The sequence below is a fragment of the Macrobrachium nipponense genome, chromosome 19, assembly GCF_015104395.2.
Source record: "Macrobrachium nipponense isolate FS-2020 chromosome 19, ASM1510439v2, whole genome shotgun sequence".
NCBI lineage: Eukaryota > Metazoa > Arthropoda > Malacostraca > Decapoda > Palaemonidae > Macrobrachium > Macrobrachium nipponense.
Window position 1 is genome coordinate 27,466,944 of NC_061088.1, and position 21,925 is coordinate 27,488,868.

Below are 21,925 nucleotides of genomic sequence, written 5' to 3' on the forward strand. Positions count from 1 at the left end.
TTCTGTAAGCTTTTTACAACTTGAGGTGGATGGCTTGCTGGGGTTGTTGAAGTATCTGGCAACCTAGTGAAAAACTTTCTTTCAAAGAGGGTTAACTGGATATCATCTGTGTGTGAAGGTGGGAAGTATCTAGATTTTTATGAAATTAACATGAGCTTGGCACAGGAAACGACCTAGCCATAAGAGGAGTTCTCTGTGATATCAATACAGAATCAAAGTAGGATATATTACGCCTGTAAGGGTCACTTTTAAACAAGACACTAACTCCTGTAAGGGTCACTTTTAAACAAGAAAGTAACTGGAAGTTTAAAATGTCATTCTCCTATCCAACAAAAATATCAAAAGACTGAGTGGAGAAAAGGGTGCACTTCAAAGAAAATAGAATTTCTCAAAAGTGCATCAAAGTATCCATCTTCTAAGCTGCAGATTCTGTAAGGGGAATCTAAGAATACAGCAGTTCATTACTGAGGGACAATGCAATAAGGTCTCCATGACAGGAGCTCAAAATCTTGTAACCATAAGATGAAGATACCATTTGAAGGCTATACCTTATGAACTTCGCTAATGGAACACAAGTGAAATTGGGACTCTACAGGTGGTTATGATCCTTGTAGCACTGTGAGCATGTAAGAGACAACAATATATTCAGGCACTCCTGACGAAAACATTGCTTGGCAGAACTGATCATTTCTTCCATGGATACATTCCTGTTCCAAGAGGAGGTCAGTAACAGAGCTGAATTTGTGTATATTCTTCAGCAAAGGACACACCAGTAACGACTCTTTGCCAGTATCCACAATGACAGGAAGCTCCCACTTGATGTAAATTCCGATGCACCACAAATGGAGAGAATAAAATAAAGACGATGTTGTTGGGTGGTCTTGTGACGACAAAATGATCAGGACTGAGAAGCAAGCACCAAACACCATGGACAATTAATGACAAAATAAATTAAGATCGAAAGGAAACGGCCCACGAGGTAATCATCAAGCAATGCAACAGAGCTCAGAAAGGAGATAAACAATAAAAAAAAAAAAATTAAAAAACTGCGTCCAGGAAGCGTATGCAGCAGCAATACAGCTTTCGTAGAGTAAAGTTTCGTACTAAGTAGGGAGCATGAAGGAAATGGGGGTTACTTTTTACTTAGTCCATGTGTATGGTCATCTTCATACGAGAGCAAAAAGCTGTGTAATATATGTCATTCATAATATGAACATGACCTTATTTGGTATAAGCCCTTCATAATTAAGCAAGATCTGTATAACTATGCATTATAAAATATTTAACAGCGTCTAGACGGTAAGAGAACATTATGCCTTTTCAACTAAGAGTTATTCTTATATGCGCCATATAATCAGTAAAGTGTCACATAATATTGAACAGAAAAGAACCAAGCAACCCAAGATAACAAAAAACTGGATGAAGGATTCACTACTGAAAAGCTTGGCAAATGCTGGAAACAAAACCAAAATTCTGGATGCGCACGTTCTATAACATGTTATAAGTGAAGGTCTTAAAACCTAAGTTTTGGTATTTTAAGGAGAGGTGTCTTTCTGTTCCCTAAAATATTCACAAAACTTCAAAGATTTTGCACTGAGTGTCATAATGACAGGCACAGGTCAATCCAACTAACAAAAGAACACTCAATACCAGAACTGCCAGTGAGTTATAGTGGCAGTATCCTCGCTGGTTCTAATCCATATTTGGGAAAAATTAAACCAAAAAAGGAAAGGCTATACAAGGGAAGTTACAGGCAAGGACAGGGTGAGTCGTTTTGGGAACCTTTTAATCTTGTTATAACTAATTACCATAGGCTGTGTAAATTTTAATGGTTATCATTATAGTTGATAAAACTGTTTTGCTTATTTTTCATATGCTGTGTAAATTATGGCATCGTGATTCCTTAGAGTAAACTAACAAACATGGGCAAAAGTCTTCATTGATGTTCATACAATTCCTTGGAATGAAAACAAATATGTTACATTATAAAGTGCAAACTAGGAAAAATGATTTAGGTGTGTATGAAAAATTGGAGAAATGTTTTAAAATAAGCAAACATGAAAGAAAAAGGGGTAAACAAATATGAATAAATATAGATTCGCATTTTACAATAAATCAGTCTCAGGGAGAGGTAAACGATCATTTTTCCTCTCTCTCTCTCTCTCTCTCTCTCTCTCTCTCTCTCTCTCTCTCACATACACACGCGTGCGCACGCGCACACACACACACAATGCTTAATTACCTGTAAATGGAGGAAACTCTTGCATGGATAATAATGTAATAATTATTAGAAAACTAATTTTATCTCATCTGAAAGACAAAGCTTGCACAGAATTCGATATTACTAGGATACATCTGAAACTCAATCAAGTGACTATATTTTCATTACAAAAGACTTCGTTGTCGGCTATATAAGGAGGACGTAGTGAAACTGCAGATATTATATCCTTCATACAAATGAAAACTAATTGTTTTCATGACTTTCTTTCTTGTTTTGTTTGTTCGTTTACCATCACTTACAAACACTGACTGATTCTTCTCTCACTTGAAATAGACTGGCTCTGGTGTTGAAAATAAAAAGCATAAAGGTAAATTTCTACGCTGAACGAATAAATCTCCCGGTATGCGAATTTGCTTACGTGGACGAGACGTAAAACATTTAAGCGAATGTAGCCCCCAAAAATTCATTAAAATGAAAAAATAGGATGTAAGAGTACATAAATCGTTAATGCATTTGTATGACACTCATACGAGTCATAAATGGACACATCGACTTACAATCCTTTTGTGATCAGTGTGCCCTAGGATCAAACAATATGTGCCATACGATGTATAATTAAGGGTTAACTTACCGTTATGTATAGTGGCGGTCGTGTTGGCTGGGTAAGAGGACCAGAACGAGGGGTAGATGGCGTGGAAGGGGGTGTGGCACTGAGGGGAGGTGACCCAAGCACTGTTGGAGGCGAGGCAAAAAGGGTCAGGGTTAGCTCAAACCAAGCAGGGTTCAACAACGAAAATCTCAGCACAGACACACTGGGTCAACAGATGAATTCTTCTGCGTTAATACTTATTTCCTTTGAGTAATGTCATGGAAAACAACTTGAGTTAGGGGATAACTTAAAAACATTATTTCCAGGATTTACTGTATTAAGTTTGAATAAAAATAAAATTAGTGTACAGGATATAAAATAATTTCAATGTGAATAACACTCATACAAACAAAAACATAAATGAATAAAATGGGCATTACAGTGTCCTGCTAACCAACCTAAGGAATATCTACTCACTGCAGATTAATAATGTCTAACATGCATATTAACCAGATGCTACCACAGGGTTTTACAATTGAGCCAAAAATGGTCTTCTGTATCATAATGAGACACATACAAGGGGTGTTAGTATACTTTTCATTACCTACACCCTACGAGAATTTGTGCAATGCAATAAATTAAAGTTCTGTCAATTTAAGTATAAAACTAAGGTTGATAATCACATTCAGTGGAGTGGTTTGGTTATTTGAATATGTAAATTTCTAGCAATGTTTGTATCCTCAGTCATGCACTAAAAACTGGTTAGTCAGGTGGCCGAACACGCAGAGCACTCTAAAGGCTTGTATATTTGATGACTGGTCGTGCAAGGGGGTGCTAACCAGTACCTCCCAACTCTGTTGTGGTGTAGAGAGCATCAGTTGGCGTCCCTTCTAAAGACAAAGACTTGGGCTGGACAGTTGCACCGGGTACAAGAGGCACAAACCTCTTTGGGCCCACAAAGCTGCTTGGGCTTGCCTCATGGGTCTTGGTTGGACTAGGTTGTTCTGCCTCACCCTCACTATCTGAATAAGGATCACCAGAAATTGGACGGAACTGCGCTTGCTTCTTGGGAACAAACTCAGGAATCATCTTCCCCATATACTGCTGATACTCACGGTCTGTTTCTGAGATGTCAGATTGCAGTGATGGTTGAGGAGAGGTGATCTGCTCAGGTGCTGGATCTTGGTTTGACAACAGGCTCTTGGGAGAAGGTTTCTGCTCAGTAGCATCAGATGACGATGGTTTCTGTGTGACTCCAGAATCAGAAGGATGAATATGGCCATTTGTTTTGGCACTTCCTTTAGTCTGAGGTGTATCTGTCTTCTCATGGATAACTGGGATTGGTATCTCCCCATTAACATCTCCATTTACTTTTTTCTTTTTTTCTACCTTCTTGGCTTCTCCAGGAAGGATTACTCCAAATTCATATCCAAAGTCATATTTGAAGTAGATCAGACCTGTGTCCGGATCAATATGCTTCGTGCCTACAGGAGAAAGTTTTAATGTTCTTAGGGTACATCAAATGCACCCTACTCTTTTAAAATTTAATCAGAAAAATAACCCATGCAAGGATACCATCACCATTATATGCAAAAAGTTATTTTGTAACATCCCTTTACCAAAAAGGTAATACACAATTAACCTGTATACTGTTTGACAAAAATTTATAATTAGGTGCATGCAGCACAATCTTACACCATCACTGCCAAAAGAGTCAGCATAACACTGTGTCAGTACCTTCCAAATCTAATTCAATATGCATCATCAAGTAACTCATGTGTATAATAAAAAGATTCACAGAAAAAAAAATGTTCACTTGGCCTTTACAGGATAACGAACTTACTTACCGAATTCAGATACCCTGGATTCATCTCTATAAGCCTGAGGTTCCTGAAGTGTTGGTGATTTAAGCTCTTCTGCAACTGTAGCAGCTGGAGGTGCAGCAGTGGAGTCTGGTGAGACAGAGCATCTTTTCAGCTCCTCAGGTAGAGATGGGGGTTCACCGGCAGGTTCAGCAGGAACTGAACCCTCCCTGGCAGCAAATACCTCAGTCACTAGCTGCTCAGCAAATTTCTGGGCCTTGTGACGGAATGTTTGTGTCATATCCTCAAACTGATGACTAACCACCTCTGGAAATAGGAATTTTGGATAGCAAATTGCCTCAACTAATATAAATAATCAGTGTGGAAATAAAACACCATAATTCAATATAGACAACAACTTTGCACATAACTTACTCTGAGCAGTCTTGGCATATTTCTTGTCAATGCCTCCTTTGGTTGGTGAGCTTATCCTAGCATGAGTTTCAGGTTCTGTTTCTGTGTCAGTTGTAATCCCTCCCCTGGTTCGACCCCCAACTACATCATCCTCTAAATCAAATGGCTTAAATTCAACCTTCGGGAAGCGTGGAATTGAATATTCTTCAAGGGATTCCCTTCGTTCTCTTCTTGGTAAATCTGAAAGGTCCATTACAGGACGAGGTGGACCTTCAAACTGAGGTGGATGATCAAATTTAGAAGGTGGTGACGGATCCCTTCCAGTAGATTCACTACGCTGTCTCCCTATTTCACCAGCTGGTGGAGCAACCTTCCTGTAAACATACTCTTCCCCTTCACTGTCTGGTGGCAGCCATTTTGGAGCAATAGGAGAATCATAGTCACTTTCATAATCACTTCCTCTAAACTCACCCTTAAGAAATTTCTTTGGGTGAGGTGGAGGAGGACCTCTTTGTCGCTTTGGTTTAGCTGGCTCTGGTTCATAAGGGAATGGTTCCAGTTTTGGAAATGGTTTCTTTGAACTACTTTCTGTGTCTGTTTTATCATGGTCAGATTCAGAAACAAAGTCATATATGTCTGTAATATCAATATCAATTTCAAAAGCCTTTTTCGATTCAATTGTTTTCTTTATCATCCTAATATGAGCATCTTCTTCTTCTTCCTGTACTAACGGTTTTCCATGTATAAAACCAATCTCTGGTTGTGGACCTGGCTCTGGAAGGGGAGGTGTTGGTTCTCTTGGTTTTACTAGCTCTGGCTCTTTTGGCTTAATTGATGGTGCTTTCGGTTTGATTTTTGGAGATTTACTTACAGTAGGGTTTACTTTAGGTATAATTATTTCTGGAGATACTTCTCTTGGAACCAAAACTGGCTGCTGAATACGATCTATTGTAGGACGCAAAGGTCCACCTGAAGGTGGAGGAGTATCAAACTTTGTTGGAGGTGTTGGTGTTCTCTCATGCTCTATTGATACCTGTTTTGTGGTTGGTGGGGGAGGTCGGACAGGTGTGTATTCAGGATCTTCCATGTCACTATCAGCTGGCTTCCATTTGGGTTTAACCCTGCCTTCATAATCACTGTCGTAATCACTCTCCCTAAATTCACCTTTGACAAATTTACTTGGTTTTGGTGGAGGAGGACCTCTTTCGCGTCTTGGTTTTGGTTTATCTGGTTCAAATGGAAATGGCTCTAAATTGGGAAACTTTTCAACTTCCACAACCTTGAGTTCCAGCTCTACTGGAGATGGTGGTCGCTCTGGAGCATCTTCAAACTCAGTCATGGTTGTTTTAATAGTTTCCATTTTCTCTTTTCTCATATGCAATTCTTCCTCCATTTTCAGCTTAGTGAATGTTTTTTCTGTTCTTTCAGTTACCTTTGTGTAGGGTTTGTCCTCATAAGACTGAACTTCCATCATTGTAGGAGGTTTGACTTTTGATTTGACATTAACTCTGTCAACAACATATTGCATTTCTTGCACAATGACACCTTCTATGGGAGGAGAGCCAGGAGGTGGAAGGGGTGGAGATTCTGCTTTCTCTGGCTGTAGAGCTACTTTTTCTTGTTTATGTACAATGACTTTCTTATGCATTTCAACTTTAGGAATTACAATTTCCATTGGAGCTTCTGGCATTATTACTTCAGTTGTTTCAATAACGGGTCTCCAAGGTCCATCACTCTCAGGAGGAATATCAAAAACAGTAGGGGGTGTTGGAGTCCTCTCTCTAGTCTTTGAAGGTGTTCTGTCAGACCGCAACTTTGGTTTAACTTTGTTATAGCTTGGATCCTCTGCATCACTGTCTGGTGGTTGCCATTTAGGTTTAATGCGGCCTTCAAAATCACTTTCATAATCACTTCCAGTAAAGTCTCCTTTCTGGAACTTTACAGGCTGCGGTGGTGGGTGACCTCTATCCTTTTTAGATCTCTCAGGCTCTGGAGTATATGGAAACTGTTCAAGATTTTCAATTTCCTTTTTTCTTACTTCCTGAATAGGCTTAGATTTAGGTTCAGTCTTTGGTTGCTGTTGTGTATCAGTAGCTGTTGCAGTGGTTCTACTGTCAGTAAATTTTATGACTCTTGTTGTTTGTTGCATGCTCACAAATCTTTTATGATATTGACTTGAATCGGCTATTTTTGTTATTTTTGTTGACTCTACGCCTATAGCATTAGAAAAGGGTGTAGCCTGAGTGGGTGGCTCTATGTAAGCTTCTTCTGGAGGAGTTCCTGGATGTAAAACAGGAGAAGGTGATCTTGGTGGTGGCTGTGGCTTTGGTTGTGACTTGAAAATTTTTGGCTTCTTTGGCGTAATCTTTGGGACTTCAACTGGAGCTACCATTTCAATTTTTTCAGGAAGAACTATTTCAGGAGAAATCTCCCTCTCAGGTTCTGTTTCAGATTCTGGAAAGTCAACTTTTGGGCGAGGAGGACCTTCAAACTGAGGTGGTTTATCAAAAACTGTAGGGGGAGTTGGTGTGCGTTTCTTGGGCTGAGACTCCCTTTGAGTTTTGACACTCAACTTAACTTTGCTGTATGTTTGATCTTCAGCATCACTATCTGCTGGTTTCCACTTTGCCTGAATACGTCCTTCATAGTCACTATCATAATCACTTTCACGGAACTCTCCCTTTACAAATTTACTAGGCTGGGGTGGAGGGTCACCTCTAGGCTTTTTTGGTTTCTCAGGCTCTGGTTGAAATGGAAAAGGTTTTAGATCTAATTCTTCCTTCTCCCTTTCCTGTTTTGATACAGCCATTTTAACTAAGCCTGTTGACTTCAGTGGTTCTATGTCTGGAACTTTAACTTCAGCAACAAGCTTTGGCTTCTCTACTGGTTGTATTTGTTCTACAACAGATTCTACTGCTACTGTTACCTCTGCTTCACTTTTATAAGGTAATGGTATAGGCTCCATTTTTTTAACAAGCTTTGGTGCAGATGCTTTTCTAGTCTCAGTTGCCATGAACTTCTCTTGTTTTGCCTCTTTCACAGCCTTCTTTTCAATTTTCTTCTCAGTGTCAAAAGTTTTCTGTTTTGGTGTTTTTGGAGAAACATCAAAGCTTGTACTTTCAAAAACCTCTACTTTTTTATCTGACATGACTTGTACATGAGTTTCACTCTTTACTTCTACTTTTTTCTGAGTTCTTGTGCCTCCAGTTGATGTATCACTTTCATCCCTCATAGCATAGTAGGTATCTTCTGAAAAAGGTCCATGAGATCCAGGCTGACCATAAGTATCTCTTCTAAATTCTTCAAATTTTGGTCTTTTTTCTTCAAAAGGAGGAGGAGGAGGAGGAGGAGGAGAAGCTTTTGGGGCTTTTGGTCCATGCTCACTTCGTTTCTCCTCGTGGATCTCTTCTGACCTGCTAGTAAACATCTGAAAGAAAAAATTAATCCTTCCAAGTTTTACATGTATAACAGCTCCGTAAGATCCTAACATTTATACTTAATACTTTTAGTATTATGAGTGTGTGTTATTGATTTTCCAAGTCAATAAAACTAATTTAGTATAATGGGCAAAACAGTATCCATTCAAAAGTCAATTTTCAATTCTAATAGACTCAAGATAAGTTGGAAGAACATACATGGAAGAGATAACATTCTCCTAAAATATAACAGATCTGATTTACTAATGGGTACTTACTGGGGAGGTGTCTGCTCAACAATGTCACAACTGTGTCAATAAAAAAGTCAGTAAGCAAAAGAAAAAATAAGAAAATAAAAGCCAAGATGTCAGCAAAATAATTGAATCCCAAGATCACTGCAGAGATGCACGCCACAAAAATAAAACTGCACAGTTTAGTAAATTAATTTGGTTACAGCCAGCTGAGCACATGACTGATGTGGAATAAATCACACATTCCCAGTTACAGGGAGAGAAACAAACTTACTTAAAAATCTCTTGTATTTTGCATCAATTGCAGTTTAGCGGGGAAATGACCATAGTTTTTTAACCTGTCCAGGAAGAAAACTGCATTAGAACAAAATTGTGGATTTAAAAGCGCATTGTATGTACATTATGCAGGTTCTGAAGAATTCATGCGCAAGTGCATGCAAGCCATAATGAACAGGAGAACAGTTAAATAGAAAAGAAGGCTACAAAAGATAATGACCCTGGGTTAAACATTATTAGTGATTTCGACAGCTAACACAGCTAACTGTAGATTGACACTACACTATGGCCAACAAGCGCTCAATGGCGCCATGGGGAATTTAAATTTACGAACCTGGGAAGATTTACTTTCTGTTGACTTGAATGAACTGGAGAAGTGCGAGGTTTGGCCTACTGTTGAGGCTGAGGCAGTAGGGATAGTGAAGGATGTGGGTGGGAAGTTTCCATTTGGGGCCAGTCCACCAACAGAAGTGAAAACAGATGTTGGTACTTGTCCAAACTCTGTATTGGAGAAACTTCTGCTTTCACTTTTCGAAAATGATGCTGACATGAAAGATTCACTTTTGGAGAATGATGAACTAGATGTAGAGGACTGAGTAGTCTTTGCCTGTCTTCGAGGAAGTGTACCTTCTGTGTCTGCCACATAACCACTTTCCTCTTGCTCTAAAGCTGTCATCTGGGTACTTTCTGTCTTTTTTCTGGATTTGGGTGATGCTGGCTTCTTCTTTAAACTTCCAGAACTTGTACTATCTTCCATTCCATCCATTCCTGGTGTGATAGGGGCTGTTTTTGCAGAAACTACAGCACTAGTAATATTACTGCTTTGTGCTGTGGCTGCAGGAGGCTGGTTAGGGACAAAGACCTTTTGTGGCAATGGAGCTGGACCACTTCCTTCAAATTTTTTCATAATGTTCTTTACTCCTTTTTCAGTTTGAGCTACAGTTTGAGTAGTTTGGATAGTGGAACTTTCTGATTCTTCAGTCTGCATGAATGACTTTTGTACCAAGCCTAGTGATGGCATATACTCAGCAGCTGGAACTGCTGAAGGGATAGGCATTTGAATTGTAACAGGAGCTACTTTTGGAATGGCTGGAGGTGGGACAATTGGAGCCTGAGGGGTCAAAGGTTTTGCTGTCACTCTCTGAGTCCCTAATTTGCTTTCTGGTGTGATTTGTTTGGCTAAAGACTTAACAGTTTGAATAATGTGTTTACTTTGACTCATTTTGGACTGCTTTCCAGTTTCAAGTTCTGGAAATATAGCATTGGCATACGACAATGTTTCATCAAAGGGTTCTGGCAGTCCTAAAGTAGATGGCTTAGGTGGAGAGGGAATCCTTGGTTGCATGGATCTTCCCCTTTTCATTCTAATATTCAAGGGCTTGTAACCAAAGGTTTCACTGTCACTCATATACAACCTAGATACAGGGCTTGGTGCTGATTCGAGGTCACTTTCATATTCACTTTCGGTAAATGAACTGGGAACAAATCTTCTGGGCATTGAAGGAGCTCTACCTCTTGGACGTTTTCCCTTATCTTTTTCTACTGCGAATGGGAATGGTTCTAAGGGAGGCATTGGTATAACTGTTGATATAACAGTGCCTTCTTTAAGCTGAACTGTAGATTTATCAGCTGCATCTTTACCTTTCTTTGGCTCTATCTTTGGTACTTTATGAATGGGAAGATAAACTGCAATGTTTTCCTTTGGTTTTGGCTTTATATCAAACATAGCAGCAATTGAAAGATCTGGGGGATCTGGTAATTTTAATGGGGGAGAAAGTACAGGAGATGTAATGACATCAGAAGTGACCTGTCTTGGTACTGGAGGAGAAACTACAGGAGAAGCAGCAATAACAGGAACTTCTTGCTTTGTTAATGCTGGAGAAACTACTGTTGAAGGCACTTGTTTCATTAATATTGGAGAAGCTACAGGAGATACCACTTGTTTTGTAAATATTGGGGACACTATGGGAGAGTGTACCTGGGAACTCTGCTTTGCTGGAGCTAAAGTTGTTCCTGCCACAGAAGACTTAGTTTTTACTTCCTTTTTAATTAAAGACTCAGAAGAAAACTTTGACATTTTAGACTCTTCCATGGAGGATTTAGATATGGTTTCATATCTACTAGCAGATGTTACAGTTTGAGCCTGAGGTACTTGCTGTGGCCATGTTTTTCTCTTTTCTTGGATAGTAACATTACTAGACCAATAAATGGAAGGTGGGGCCTCATGTGATCTAACAGCTACTTGTGGTGCCTCTGTTACTGGAGGGCGCTCTAAAGAGTGTGCCCGTGTTTTCAAATTGATCTTAGGAGGTTCTTCATGTAACTGTGGTGGCCATACAGGTAGCATTTTACCCCCAGCTGGGACTTTCACTGGCTTGAAACTTGATTTAGTTGGTTTCTTTTCCTCTTTTTTAATTGGTTCTGCTTCAGGCTTTACTTCAGGTTCTGTATCTACTACTGGTTCGGGCTGTGGCTTTGCTGTAACTGTTTGGATTACTGGAGGTTCCAGTTTTATAGGAACCATGTCAAAAGGTGGGGGTGGTGCTGGAGTAGATTTGGCAGGTGTCTGGCCTCGTTTTGGAGTAGGAGCTCTCACAGATCTGAAGCCTGGAGCAGGAGATGGAGAAGGAGCATGGCGAGGAATTGGTTCTAATGTTATTGGAGGTGAGATAACAGGTTCAGGCACTGGATGAGATGGCTCAGGCTCTTTTTCTGTTACAACACAAGAGTCTGGTGCTGTCATATAAACAGGCTCTGGCTCTGGAATAAGAACAGGAGCAGGTTCTGGTTCTATGGTATATACAGGTTCAGACTCAGCAGCATATACAGGTTCAGATTGTGGCTCTGGAATACTTGTAAGAGTTTCTTGCACATCAGGAACATAAACAGGAGTGAGTTCAGGTTCTGGAATATGAACAATTGATTCGGGTTCTGGGCTATAGATGAGGGCAGGCTCTGGTTCAGGTTCTAGAACATAGATAGGCTCTGGTTCAGGCTCCAGAGTACAGATAGGTTCTGGTTCTACAAATGAGATAGGAGCAGGCTCAGGAATATTGACAGGTGTAGGCTCAGGAATACAGATAGGAGTAGGCTCAGGAATACAGACAGGAATAGACTCTGGAATAGAGACAGGAACAGGCTCAGGTTGTTGAACATAAACAGGAGCAGGTTCAGGCTGTAATATCTGCACAGGAGTAGGCTCAGGTTCTTGTATACATGGAGCTACAGTCACTTCTGGACACACTGGAACCTGTGGTACATGACTAAAGATAGGCGCTGGCTCTGGTTTAGGAATCACTACAGAACCTCCTGAAGTTTGGATATGTGTACTTGTAAGTGTAGATTCTGTTTTATGATAACTTACAGATGACATCTGAGTCTTACTTTCAGTAAAGGAACTCCTTGAAGCCTGTTTCACAGATGGTCCCATTTCTGATTCTGGTGATGGTAAAAGTTTTGCTATCTTACTAGGTTTTATTCCTTGCCTTGTGTCAATGTCAACCATTGGCTTTGGTGGTGGCCTTTCAGCTTTAATTTCCTTTGCTTTTGGTTTTTCAGTTTTAGGAGGCTCAGATTTTGGCCTTTCCATCAGAACTTTAGAGGTATCAGATTGTTGAACTGGGGGAGGCTGAGGCATTGGTTGTTCTAAAACAGGCACAACAGGAGCTGTGCCTGTAGATGGGACAGAACTGCCTCCAAGAGGTACAGGTTTAGGAGGTGTTATAACTTCCTTCTTTGTTTTCTTTGCGGTCACTTTCACAACTGTTTCCTCTTCAGTTACTCCTGATACCTCTAAAAATTTCTCAACCAATTTTGACTTTTTCTTAGGTGTTACAGACTTTGGTACCTCTTTCACATCCTCTTCTTTCTTGAGAACATCAGGTCTCATGCTGCCATCAAAGACTGGTGGTTGACTAACAGCAAATGGTAGAAAAGGTTCTTGACCCAAAGATAGTGGGCGAGGTTTAGGAGGTTGTGGTTCAGGTACAGCTGCTGATACAGGCTGTGGTTTTGGTATTAGCGGTTTAGTTAATTCTTTCAGGAGTGGTTCAGGCTGATAATCTACAGGAGCCTCAAATTTCAGCTTCTTTAAATTCAGTCTCTGATCTAGTTCCATGTCACTTTCATATTCACTGTCTGTGTAACTACCAGGTATAAACTTTTTAGGGGCAGGGGGTGGCATGCTTCTAGGGCGCTCTCTTCTTGGTCTTTCTTCAATAACAAAAGGAAAAGGCTCAAGATCTGGAAACCTTTCAGTCTTAAATCCTGAAGGACCTTCATCTTCACTGGCAGATGTTACCTGACCGGATGCAGATTCCCGGGTTGGTGTTGGGGTTTCCCTAACAGGGGTTGAAGGTTGTTTTGGGCTAGGAAACATTCTAATACCCCCAGGTACTTCATCCGGAGACATGGGAATGATGGATTCTTCTAGTCGTTTTGCCAGCTGAATCACACTTTCACGTTTCTTTTTTGGTTTCTTCTGCTCTTTGGCTTCATCGCGATCAGGATGTTTTGGTGGTCTAACAGGTTCTTCAGTGCTTGCCCTCTCTGGTAGTTTGGGTGGTGGAATAATAAGAGGTTCAAGTGGTTGCCGTTCTGATTTCAATGGGACAGAATATGGCTGAGGTTGTGGGGCTTGCTCAGGTACAACCTGTGGAGCTGGTTCATGAAGAATTTGCAAAGCTGGTTCAGGAATAGGTTGCTGTGGATATATATCAGAGAAAACCTTAGTCTTCACATCAGAAGATGTAACAAACATGGTTTGCATTTGATTACTCATAGAGGAGAAAGAGGACATCTGACTAGATGAAGTACTTGAAGCAAAAGAGGCCTGCTGCATACTGCCTATAGTACCTCCATAACTTGCATACTGTGGTTGCTCTTCTGTACTTAATTTTGGCTCATCGCTGACCTCAACTAGTACATCAGGATATGTGTTGGATTCAGGTACTGGGTCTGACACAGAAGCCAGTTCACCAGATTTCACATAGTCTTGAATCTGTGTTCCAAATACTGGAGGATGATCATCAATTTCAGGAGCTATAGGTTCAGGACTGTATCTCTGAATTTCTGGTGACTTTACATGAGGAGCTTGATCTTCATAAAAGTATGTTTCAGAGCTATAGGGAACTCCAATTACAGTTTCCTGGCCATGTTCTGGTGTAATGTCGGGTTCAAGTACCTCTTTAATGGGTAATACAGGTTCTGGTTCAGACTGAACAACTTCAATTGCAGGTTGCTGCACTGTGATTCCATCTTGAACTGAACTGGAATCAACAGCAGAGTCTTGAAGTAGTGGACTTGAAATGCCAGTTGTGTAAACATTTGTTTCAACAGTAGTAAAAGAAGACTTTGAAAAAGACTTTTTGGACTCAACAATGGTTGACTCCTTCAAAACACTTTCAGTTGCGAATTCTCTTTTAACATTTGACTTATATTCATCATGTTCTACCTGTAGCGCTGGCGAATGTTCATAATTTTCAACAATGGAAATATCAAGTGGTTTATGAGGTGCATCACTAACCTCTGTTCTACCAGTCTGCAAAGGTAGCTCTGGTTCATCAATGATTACTTCAGATGTTTCCACTGAAGCAACCTGTGGCTCATGCACTGGGAACATTACTTCAGCTGTAGATATACTTGGAGGCTCAGGTGTGGTTTGCCTAATGACCTCTGGAGTTGGAACTCTATTTGAATCTGTGTCTAGAATTGGCAATTCTATAGTAGGCTCATAAACTGTCTCTTTTGGAGCCTCAATTTCTGTAATCAGTGTGTCTCTAACAAGTTCAGGAGTTGGAACTTTTGGGAGTTCTGTATCTGAGATTTGCGGCTCACTATAAGGTTCAGGAGATGGAGCTTTTACTGGCTCTGCTTCTGGAACTGGTGTTATACTAACAGGATCAGGAGAATGAACTATTGCTAGCTCTGCCTCTGCAACTGGTGTTATGCTAACAGGTTCAGGAGACAGACCTCTCATTGGCTCTACCTCCGGAACTGGTGTCTGAGCAGGTTCAGAAACTACCTCAGGAATAGGGGATAAAACAGTTGACAGCTCAAAAACAGATGTCACTGCTTTCCTATTCTCTTGCTTTACAAAACTCACAAAATCAGACTGCTGCTGTACATTAACTTCCATGGCTGGCTCAGGGGCAAGAACATATTCTGGGGAGGATTCTCGTTCAGATACAGACTCAATAGGGTGTTCTGGAGCAAGAACAAATTCTGGAGACTGTGCGTGAACCTCTAAAGGCAAAGGTTGCTGTGGCAAATTTTCAAGTTCTGTAGGAGAGATGTACCCGTATTCAGGCTCAGGTTCAGGTTGAAGTTGAATAACTGATCCAACTTCTTGCATTGGCAATGGGAATGATTTTGGCCTTGGTTTTGAAGGTGCTTTTGGCGCATGTGGGCTTACAACACTAAGTGGAACTTCATCAACTGTAGTTGAGAAAGATGCTATAATTGATGATACATTTCTTGAGGTAATTTCTACACTTGGTTCAATTTTTACCATCTCTTCATCTTCTGATGGCAAGGGTGGCCAAGCTGCTTTCAATTTTCCAGGAGGTCTTTTAACTTCTTCCTCTACCTCATGTAAAGGTTCAGGACTATTAGCTTGGTAGTTAGGAGGGGTTGGAAGGGGACAGGGAATAGGTTTGGGTGTGGGTTTAAGCATTTTTGTAGGGGATGGGATAGTTGGTGCCTCTACTGTGACCTCCTCTATAGCTCGCTTTACAGTTTTCGCATGTCCCTCTTCGATAGTTTCGGATATGCTCTGTGCAGCAGAAAATGAAAAGATAAAGATAAAAGTGCATCCTCCACCATGAAAACCTTTTCAGAAACAAAAGATATATACAGAAAATAAGAAGCTAGTGTATTTCACTGCTTTCACTGCAGTTACACTAAAGTGTAGGAATATTAAGCAAATTTAAAGCTCTGCTTAATGAAATTTTAGAGATTAAGTGCAGTTTAAAAAAGAAAACTCAGCTGTGACAGTGACAAGGACAACTAGTAAAAAATGACAACAGATGAGACCCCTACCCTACAAAGACAATAAAAAAATAAAAGCTAATTGAAAGTCAAAGACTTAAAACCAAAGGAATAGATCCTGGAGATGTTTCTCTATATATTTTGCAGTTGGTCTGATTGATTCAGTTTCTTACTCTACAAAACAAGCTTGAAGGGTTTAACTTTGTCTATGCTGTAATGTTTATCTACTTCAAAACTTACTGAATTGCATATCGAATAGCGCAATTATTATCCAACTATAAAACATACGTTTAAACTTTAAGCTACTCTTGGCACTTCCACTGGCCGAAATTAGAAACTAGCAAAGGCTATTTATATACAATTACATCATACTGACCACAAGAGTCTGCTCCCCTTCTAATGAAAGCTGGAGAATGTTTCTATAAAACTATACGTACATTACATATTTAAATGTTGTTGGAATATAAAAACATATGATGGCAAAGAAATATGATTTATAGGGATTCAAACATTTCATCTCAATACTGTGCGAATCACTAAAGTATTATTATCGAAATAATCATACTAGTTAGAAATTGTAAACCAGCAACAATTACGGGGCTCCAGAATTCATTCCTATCAAAATTGGTAGTTGGTGAGCAAGTTAAGATAAGTGAGTAAATTAAAAGTAACCATAACCTTTAATTTTATTGAAAGAAATTTATTTAATGTACAATAGTATTAGCTTTAGAGAAAAGAATTAAGCCGTGAATCCAACATGAGAATAAAGCTTAATCCATTGTATTTACATGACTTTGCCAAGTTGAAGAATGCAAGCCAATGGTGATATCATGCTGTATTCAGGCTGCAACAAACATGAAGAATTTATACCTAAAAGAAGAGAAAAGGCTTTGCAATAGCATGGCTTCATTTTCTTACCTTTGACTCGTCAACAGTGTCTGTAAAAATGATCGTATGTGTGCTTGTTGTAGGCGACTCCTTAACCACCTGCATTACTCTAACGTCGGCTAATGATTCAGCTCGACCAGCAGAATTTGAAGCTATGGCACTGTAGCGACCCGAGTCCTCTGATGTCGCTGCAAAAGGACATATAACATCACTAAGATGCAACAAAATAAAAATATTGATGCCGCTGCAAAAGGACAAATAACATTATTAAAGAGGCAACAAAATCAAAATATTGATGTCGCTGCAAAAGGTCATATAACATTATTAAGATGCAAAAAAAATCAAAATATTGATGCCGCTATAAAAGGACATATAACATTACTAAGATACAACAAAATCAAAATATTGAAGGTTTAACAAGGTTCCATACGTATTACTTTATGATTACAGATGTTGCCCCGCCCCCCCCAAAAAAAAAATCCGCACTGTTTTGTGAAATATGGAGAGAATGGATGATTTGACGTCACTCAAAATCTGTCTATTAATTCCCAATTACTTTTTCTAACTGTGGACTAGTAACTATGCTATTATTATCATTATATTATTAGGTAGCTTAACCAGACTAATCATAGGGTTGATCAATATTAACTTTGTACTGACCATATCTAATAGTAAATAAAAATATATGTGCACTACCTCAATCACAGGCAAGAAAATTACCCATTGATTATTCTTATCATAAGGCAAGAACATGACTGTTTTTATTTTTTCCATCGTGATGACACTTACCTTGTTGGATAACCAGTATGTGTCTTGTTCCCTCAGACCTGATGGCAAAGTGATCACTCGGACTGATGGGCATGCCATCCCTGGTCCAGGTAACCTCAGGAGGTGGGGTTCCTGTAACATCTATTTCTAAGTGTAGGCGCTCTCCTACACTCACAATAGCAGGTTGAAGTCGCTTAGATATCACAGGAGGGAACTGTGTCTCTGCGGGGGAAAGAAAAATTTTGAGATATGCATACGACGCACAAAAGTAATTTATTATACCAAGGAAATAAGTATATGGTGAAATTAATCGTAAATACAAGCTTCTCACTGAGATTTCTGGACGAGGAAACCCTCCACTATACTTACTTTTAATAATAACATCACAAGTGCATTGTGCCATGCCAGCGTCATTTTTAATCACACAAGTGTAATGTCCACTCTGGCTCTGATTTACATTAGGCAGGGTTAAGGTAGCTTTGTTAAGCTTCGTCTTGGTCTCGGCTGTCTCACTTACAGGTCCTCCATTATGAGACCAGCTTACCGTTGGATCAGGGTGACCTACAATAAAAAAAATATCAAAATTTAAAATCTTAATTTAAATTATTATAATTCTGAACTTTACCAAATAGTATACCTTGTCATGTTAGTGTGTTTCTAAGAACTATAAATCTCTGTCAAGAAAAAACTTCTTGGGAAGATGTCAAAACCTAGCAAGTAAAATTTAAATTTGGAAATTCCCATAAAAGAATAACAAAACACCTATTTTATGCTAACCATCAATAGTACATTCAAGTACAACACGATCTCCATCGTTGGCAATTACTCCCTGAAGTGGAACAATAAATCTGGCAGGACTGAGCTTCTTCTTGCCCACAACAATCTTCTTGACTGGTGGCAAAGCGGTGGCATAATTGGCAGAAGAATCCTGAGCGATTTGTTGTGTGATTTTGTCACCCTCCATTCTTGACAAAGCTGACCTGGAAATTGAAATGGCAAATGAACAACAATTCTGATAAATATTTAAGGAAGCGTGTAGTATGTCCACTTCAGTTTATTAAAACGATAACCTTACATGAAAAAAAAAAAACATGAGACGATGTCATATAGATAAAGCTCTTGATAAAACGGTAAAATAAGATGAGGGAATGTAAATATACACGATAATTTACAGTTTTCTTGCATCTTTCCCTGAGGAAAAGTCAGTAGATGCTATCACACTAAACGTAAATTACTAAGTACTTAATGCGATGAAGGGGGGGGGGGGGGGGGGGGGGGGGGGGGGGAAGGAAGAATGTTCTACACTCACCTTATCACTAATCATTGCTGGAGCTCCTCCCTCCTGTCTCACTTCCTGAAGATGTGAGCCATGGACCTAAATGAAAAAGATAGATGTCAAGAGACTGCCTGTGATGAAATATGACAGTATCATTCATTTATCATTATGCATACGACAGTAATGAAAAAAAACAAATCTTCAGACACATACGCGATAGAAGTGCCATGAAAATGTGATCATGGAAAAGACACTAAAACAGACAATGATTGGTAAAAATCATAATCGAGATCAAAGTTGCGCAATTCAAAATGAAATCATCTCAGACCTGACAAGCATTCCTACAATTTTCAGCTAGGAAATGCACAAAGACACATTTCTTGAAAGAGGACAAAAATGAACGGATTTGTGATCATAAATACTAGCTTCCATGATTCAATTGACGCTACACCATGCAGTGAGTGACTCAAAAGACACGCACATACACACACACTTCAAGAAATCATGCACAGTTCAGGCGTTTCAGAATGAGTTTTTTTATCACTCACGTGTAAGAAATAGTCTCACTTATTAACCACGCCTATGCAATGCGCATCTCTTTTTTTTATTTATTTATTTAACTGCGATAATCATTTATCCTTCATGAACTATTTTTCATAACGCCTTGCCATTCGATTATTACCTCCAATGTAGGTTGGCTGTGGCTTTCTTCACCTGAGAGGATGAGGAGGCAGACATGCTTTGGCGTTTTTCGTCTGCCACTCCATCTGACGTCACAATCTGAAACACAAGACCTCTTAGAACAAGAAACAAAATTTGCTCAAATAATTCCAACAAATGAATTCCTAAAGAAGTGGCAACTGTTGCAACTCCATTCTCTTGACTAATGATCCTGAACTTTCTGGGGCTTAATAAAGGATCAGTCAATATATGGCTAAATGTAAGTCCTAAAATGGGTACTAAGACTTACTCAGATTGGGAATACTGGCACAAATCATATCGATGGAAAAACGACCGTCGCAGTGACCCTGCATGCAATAACAACATCCAAATGTCTTTTGCAACGTTCGGTTAAGAAGGGTTTAAGAGGCAAAAGATCAGGTAGGCAACTTTTGAGCATACTTTGCGAATTGACCATACAGCTAAATGCCAAGCTCTAATGTAAAGCTGAGGACATTCTAATTAACTTTATAATTAACTGAAGCACATTCAACATCCCGATTTTTCTCCATCTCTCATAAGGAGATACAGAACGATGCACAATAATTATGCCTAAAATACTGCCGTTATCTAGACACCCCAAATTAAGAGAGAGGCACGCAGAGGAATGAGCGACTCAATTTAAGTGTTTTAAAAAGGTCTTCCACAGCAAAACCAGTGATAAAAGTGGCCACAGGGATTGGAGTAGTCATGTTTCCAGAGATAAATCCGTTCAATACTCTATACAAAATAAAAATCTAGACTTCGTAATAAAGAGGAACACATTATTTTTGGCTAAATCCACGTCTATGTTACTCAGGGGTAGAATAGGTTGTTCATTACAATTAGAGTTCAGGGCATTGGAATATAAAATACAACCGATTTTGGTTATTACAAAAGTTTACAAGATGTGGTATACAAACAATATCGTACTATAATTTCGAATTATAGTTCTTAGCACTAAAACCGTCCAAGTGATGATCCTAGCTCATCCAAAACTTCATTATTACTATAATCATTATTATAACGGTTCATTAAACGCAATGCAGTCGCTGAGATAATTTAATAATACCCTTCAGTTAAATATAGATATTCAGTGGTTAGCTTTATGTCACTTTAGAAACCAGGAATCAGGTTTTAACTAGATACCAGCAAACTGAAGTGCAGCTGGTAGTTTAACTGTTCATGGATGGGCTCGGAAAGTAGCATCAAAAATACACAAAACAGATAAACACATATCCTTTCATATGATTGTGAAGGGAGCACATTTTCACAATTTTCCTACGTTCATTTGGTCTCCTTCACAGTGAACCATTGTTGTCCAGTTATTCTCTTTGCAAAGTACTTGGAAAAATATTGCGCAGATATCATTCAAATGGAGGAACCAGAACTATTTTATGCCCTAGCTTCCTCAACAATTTTGCTTTTCTATCGTGTATTAGTTCCTTATACCATAAAATGCTGAAGTAGAAAAGCTTGAAAGGTTTTAAATAATAGAGAAAAATTTCCTTCTTATAAAGATTCATTTGTTTTCAATGAAGGAAATATTACTTAATATTCAGATATTGCACTGATCCTCTACATGACTCCCAGCAAGGCTCGTATTGTGACCTCCTTTCTATACAGCTAAGAAAAGGATGCATGAACATGATTTTGGAGTGTATATTCTAAAAGACAATATGGTGACATACAGATATACACCTACGCACACTATACAAAATAAATATGCGTACAGTCAGACTAAAAAGTTGCACCTACTTTAGTCACGTGACTAGTCTCCATAAACGTGCTCTGCTGCATGAAGGAAGAAGAGGAGGAGGATGTCGTGGTGACATGGCTTTCCTTTCGTAACATGGCTGGTGGCTGTTTCTGCTGCTGGTCTATCTGCTGCTGGGGTTGTTCAGGAAGGGCGCGCTTAGCTGCTACTGAAGCTGGCTCTGAAAGGACGAGAATTTCCTGATTACTAACTCTTCATTCTATATTTTTCAACACAATATTTACTCAATACACTTATTCCCTTTTTCGACTCTTAAGAATCATGTTTCTCGGTTATAATATCGTAAATACACTAATAGCTGGCCAATAAGACTAACTGAAATACAAATTTTTCCAACACTAGGTGTCATTATAACCACATTACTCTTTCAAGCATCGACTAGGTGTAATTACATGGTGTACTGTGGTACACAGCCCAGGCGTCAAATCTGCAGTACTCAACAAGAAAACATGGTCATCTACACTTGTCTCAGGTAAATGTCACCATCTTTTTTTTATCACGCCCTACACATCAACAAAAACTTTGTCTACAGATGTTTTGAAGCAAATTATAAAAAAAAAG

The 21,925-nt window shown here is 39.3% G+C and overlaps 1 protein-coding gene across 1 annotated transcript in view; it reads right to left on the reverse strand.

Annotated features, from left to right (window-relative positions):
- Window positions 1-21,925, reverse strand: part of LOC135215411 (titin-like) — a 499,003-nt gene that overhangs the window by 4,686 nt on the left and 472,392 nt on the right. Inside the window, 13 exon segments of the mRNA XM_064250021.1 lie at window positions 2,853-2,953; window positions 3,656-4,294; window positions 4,658-4,939; window positions 5,048-8,453; window positions 9,304-15,741; window positions 16,875-17,032; window positions 17,634-17,834; window positions 17,982-18,173; window positions 18,390-18,587; window positions 18,918-18,987; window positions 19,571-19,587; window positions 19,590-19,668; window positions 21,346-21,524. Coding sequence (XP_064106091.1) covers window positions 2,853-2,953; window positions 3,656-4,294; window positions 4,658-4,939; window positions 5,048-8,453; window positions 9,304-15,741; window positions 16,875-17,032; window positions 17,634-17,834; window positions 17,982-18,173; window positions 18,390-18,587; window positions 18,918-18,987; window positions 19,571-19,587; window positions 19,590-19,668; window positions 21,346-21,524 — 11,960 coding nt within the window.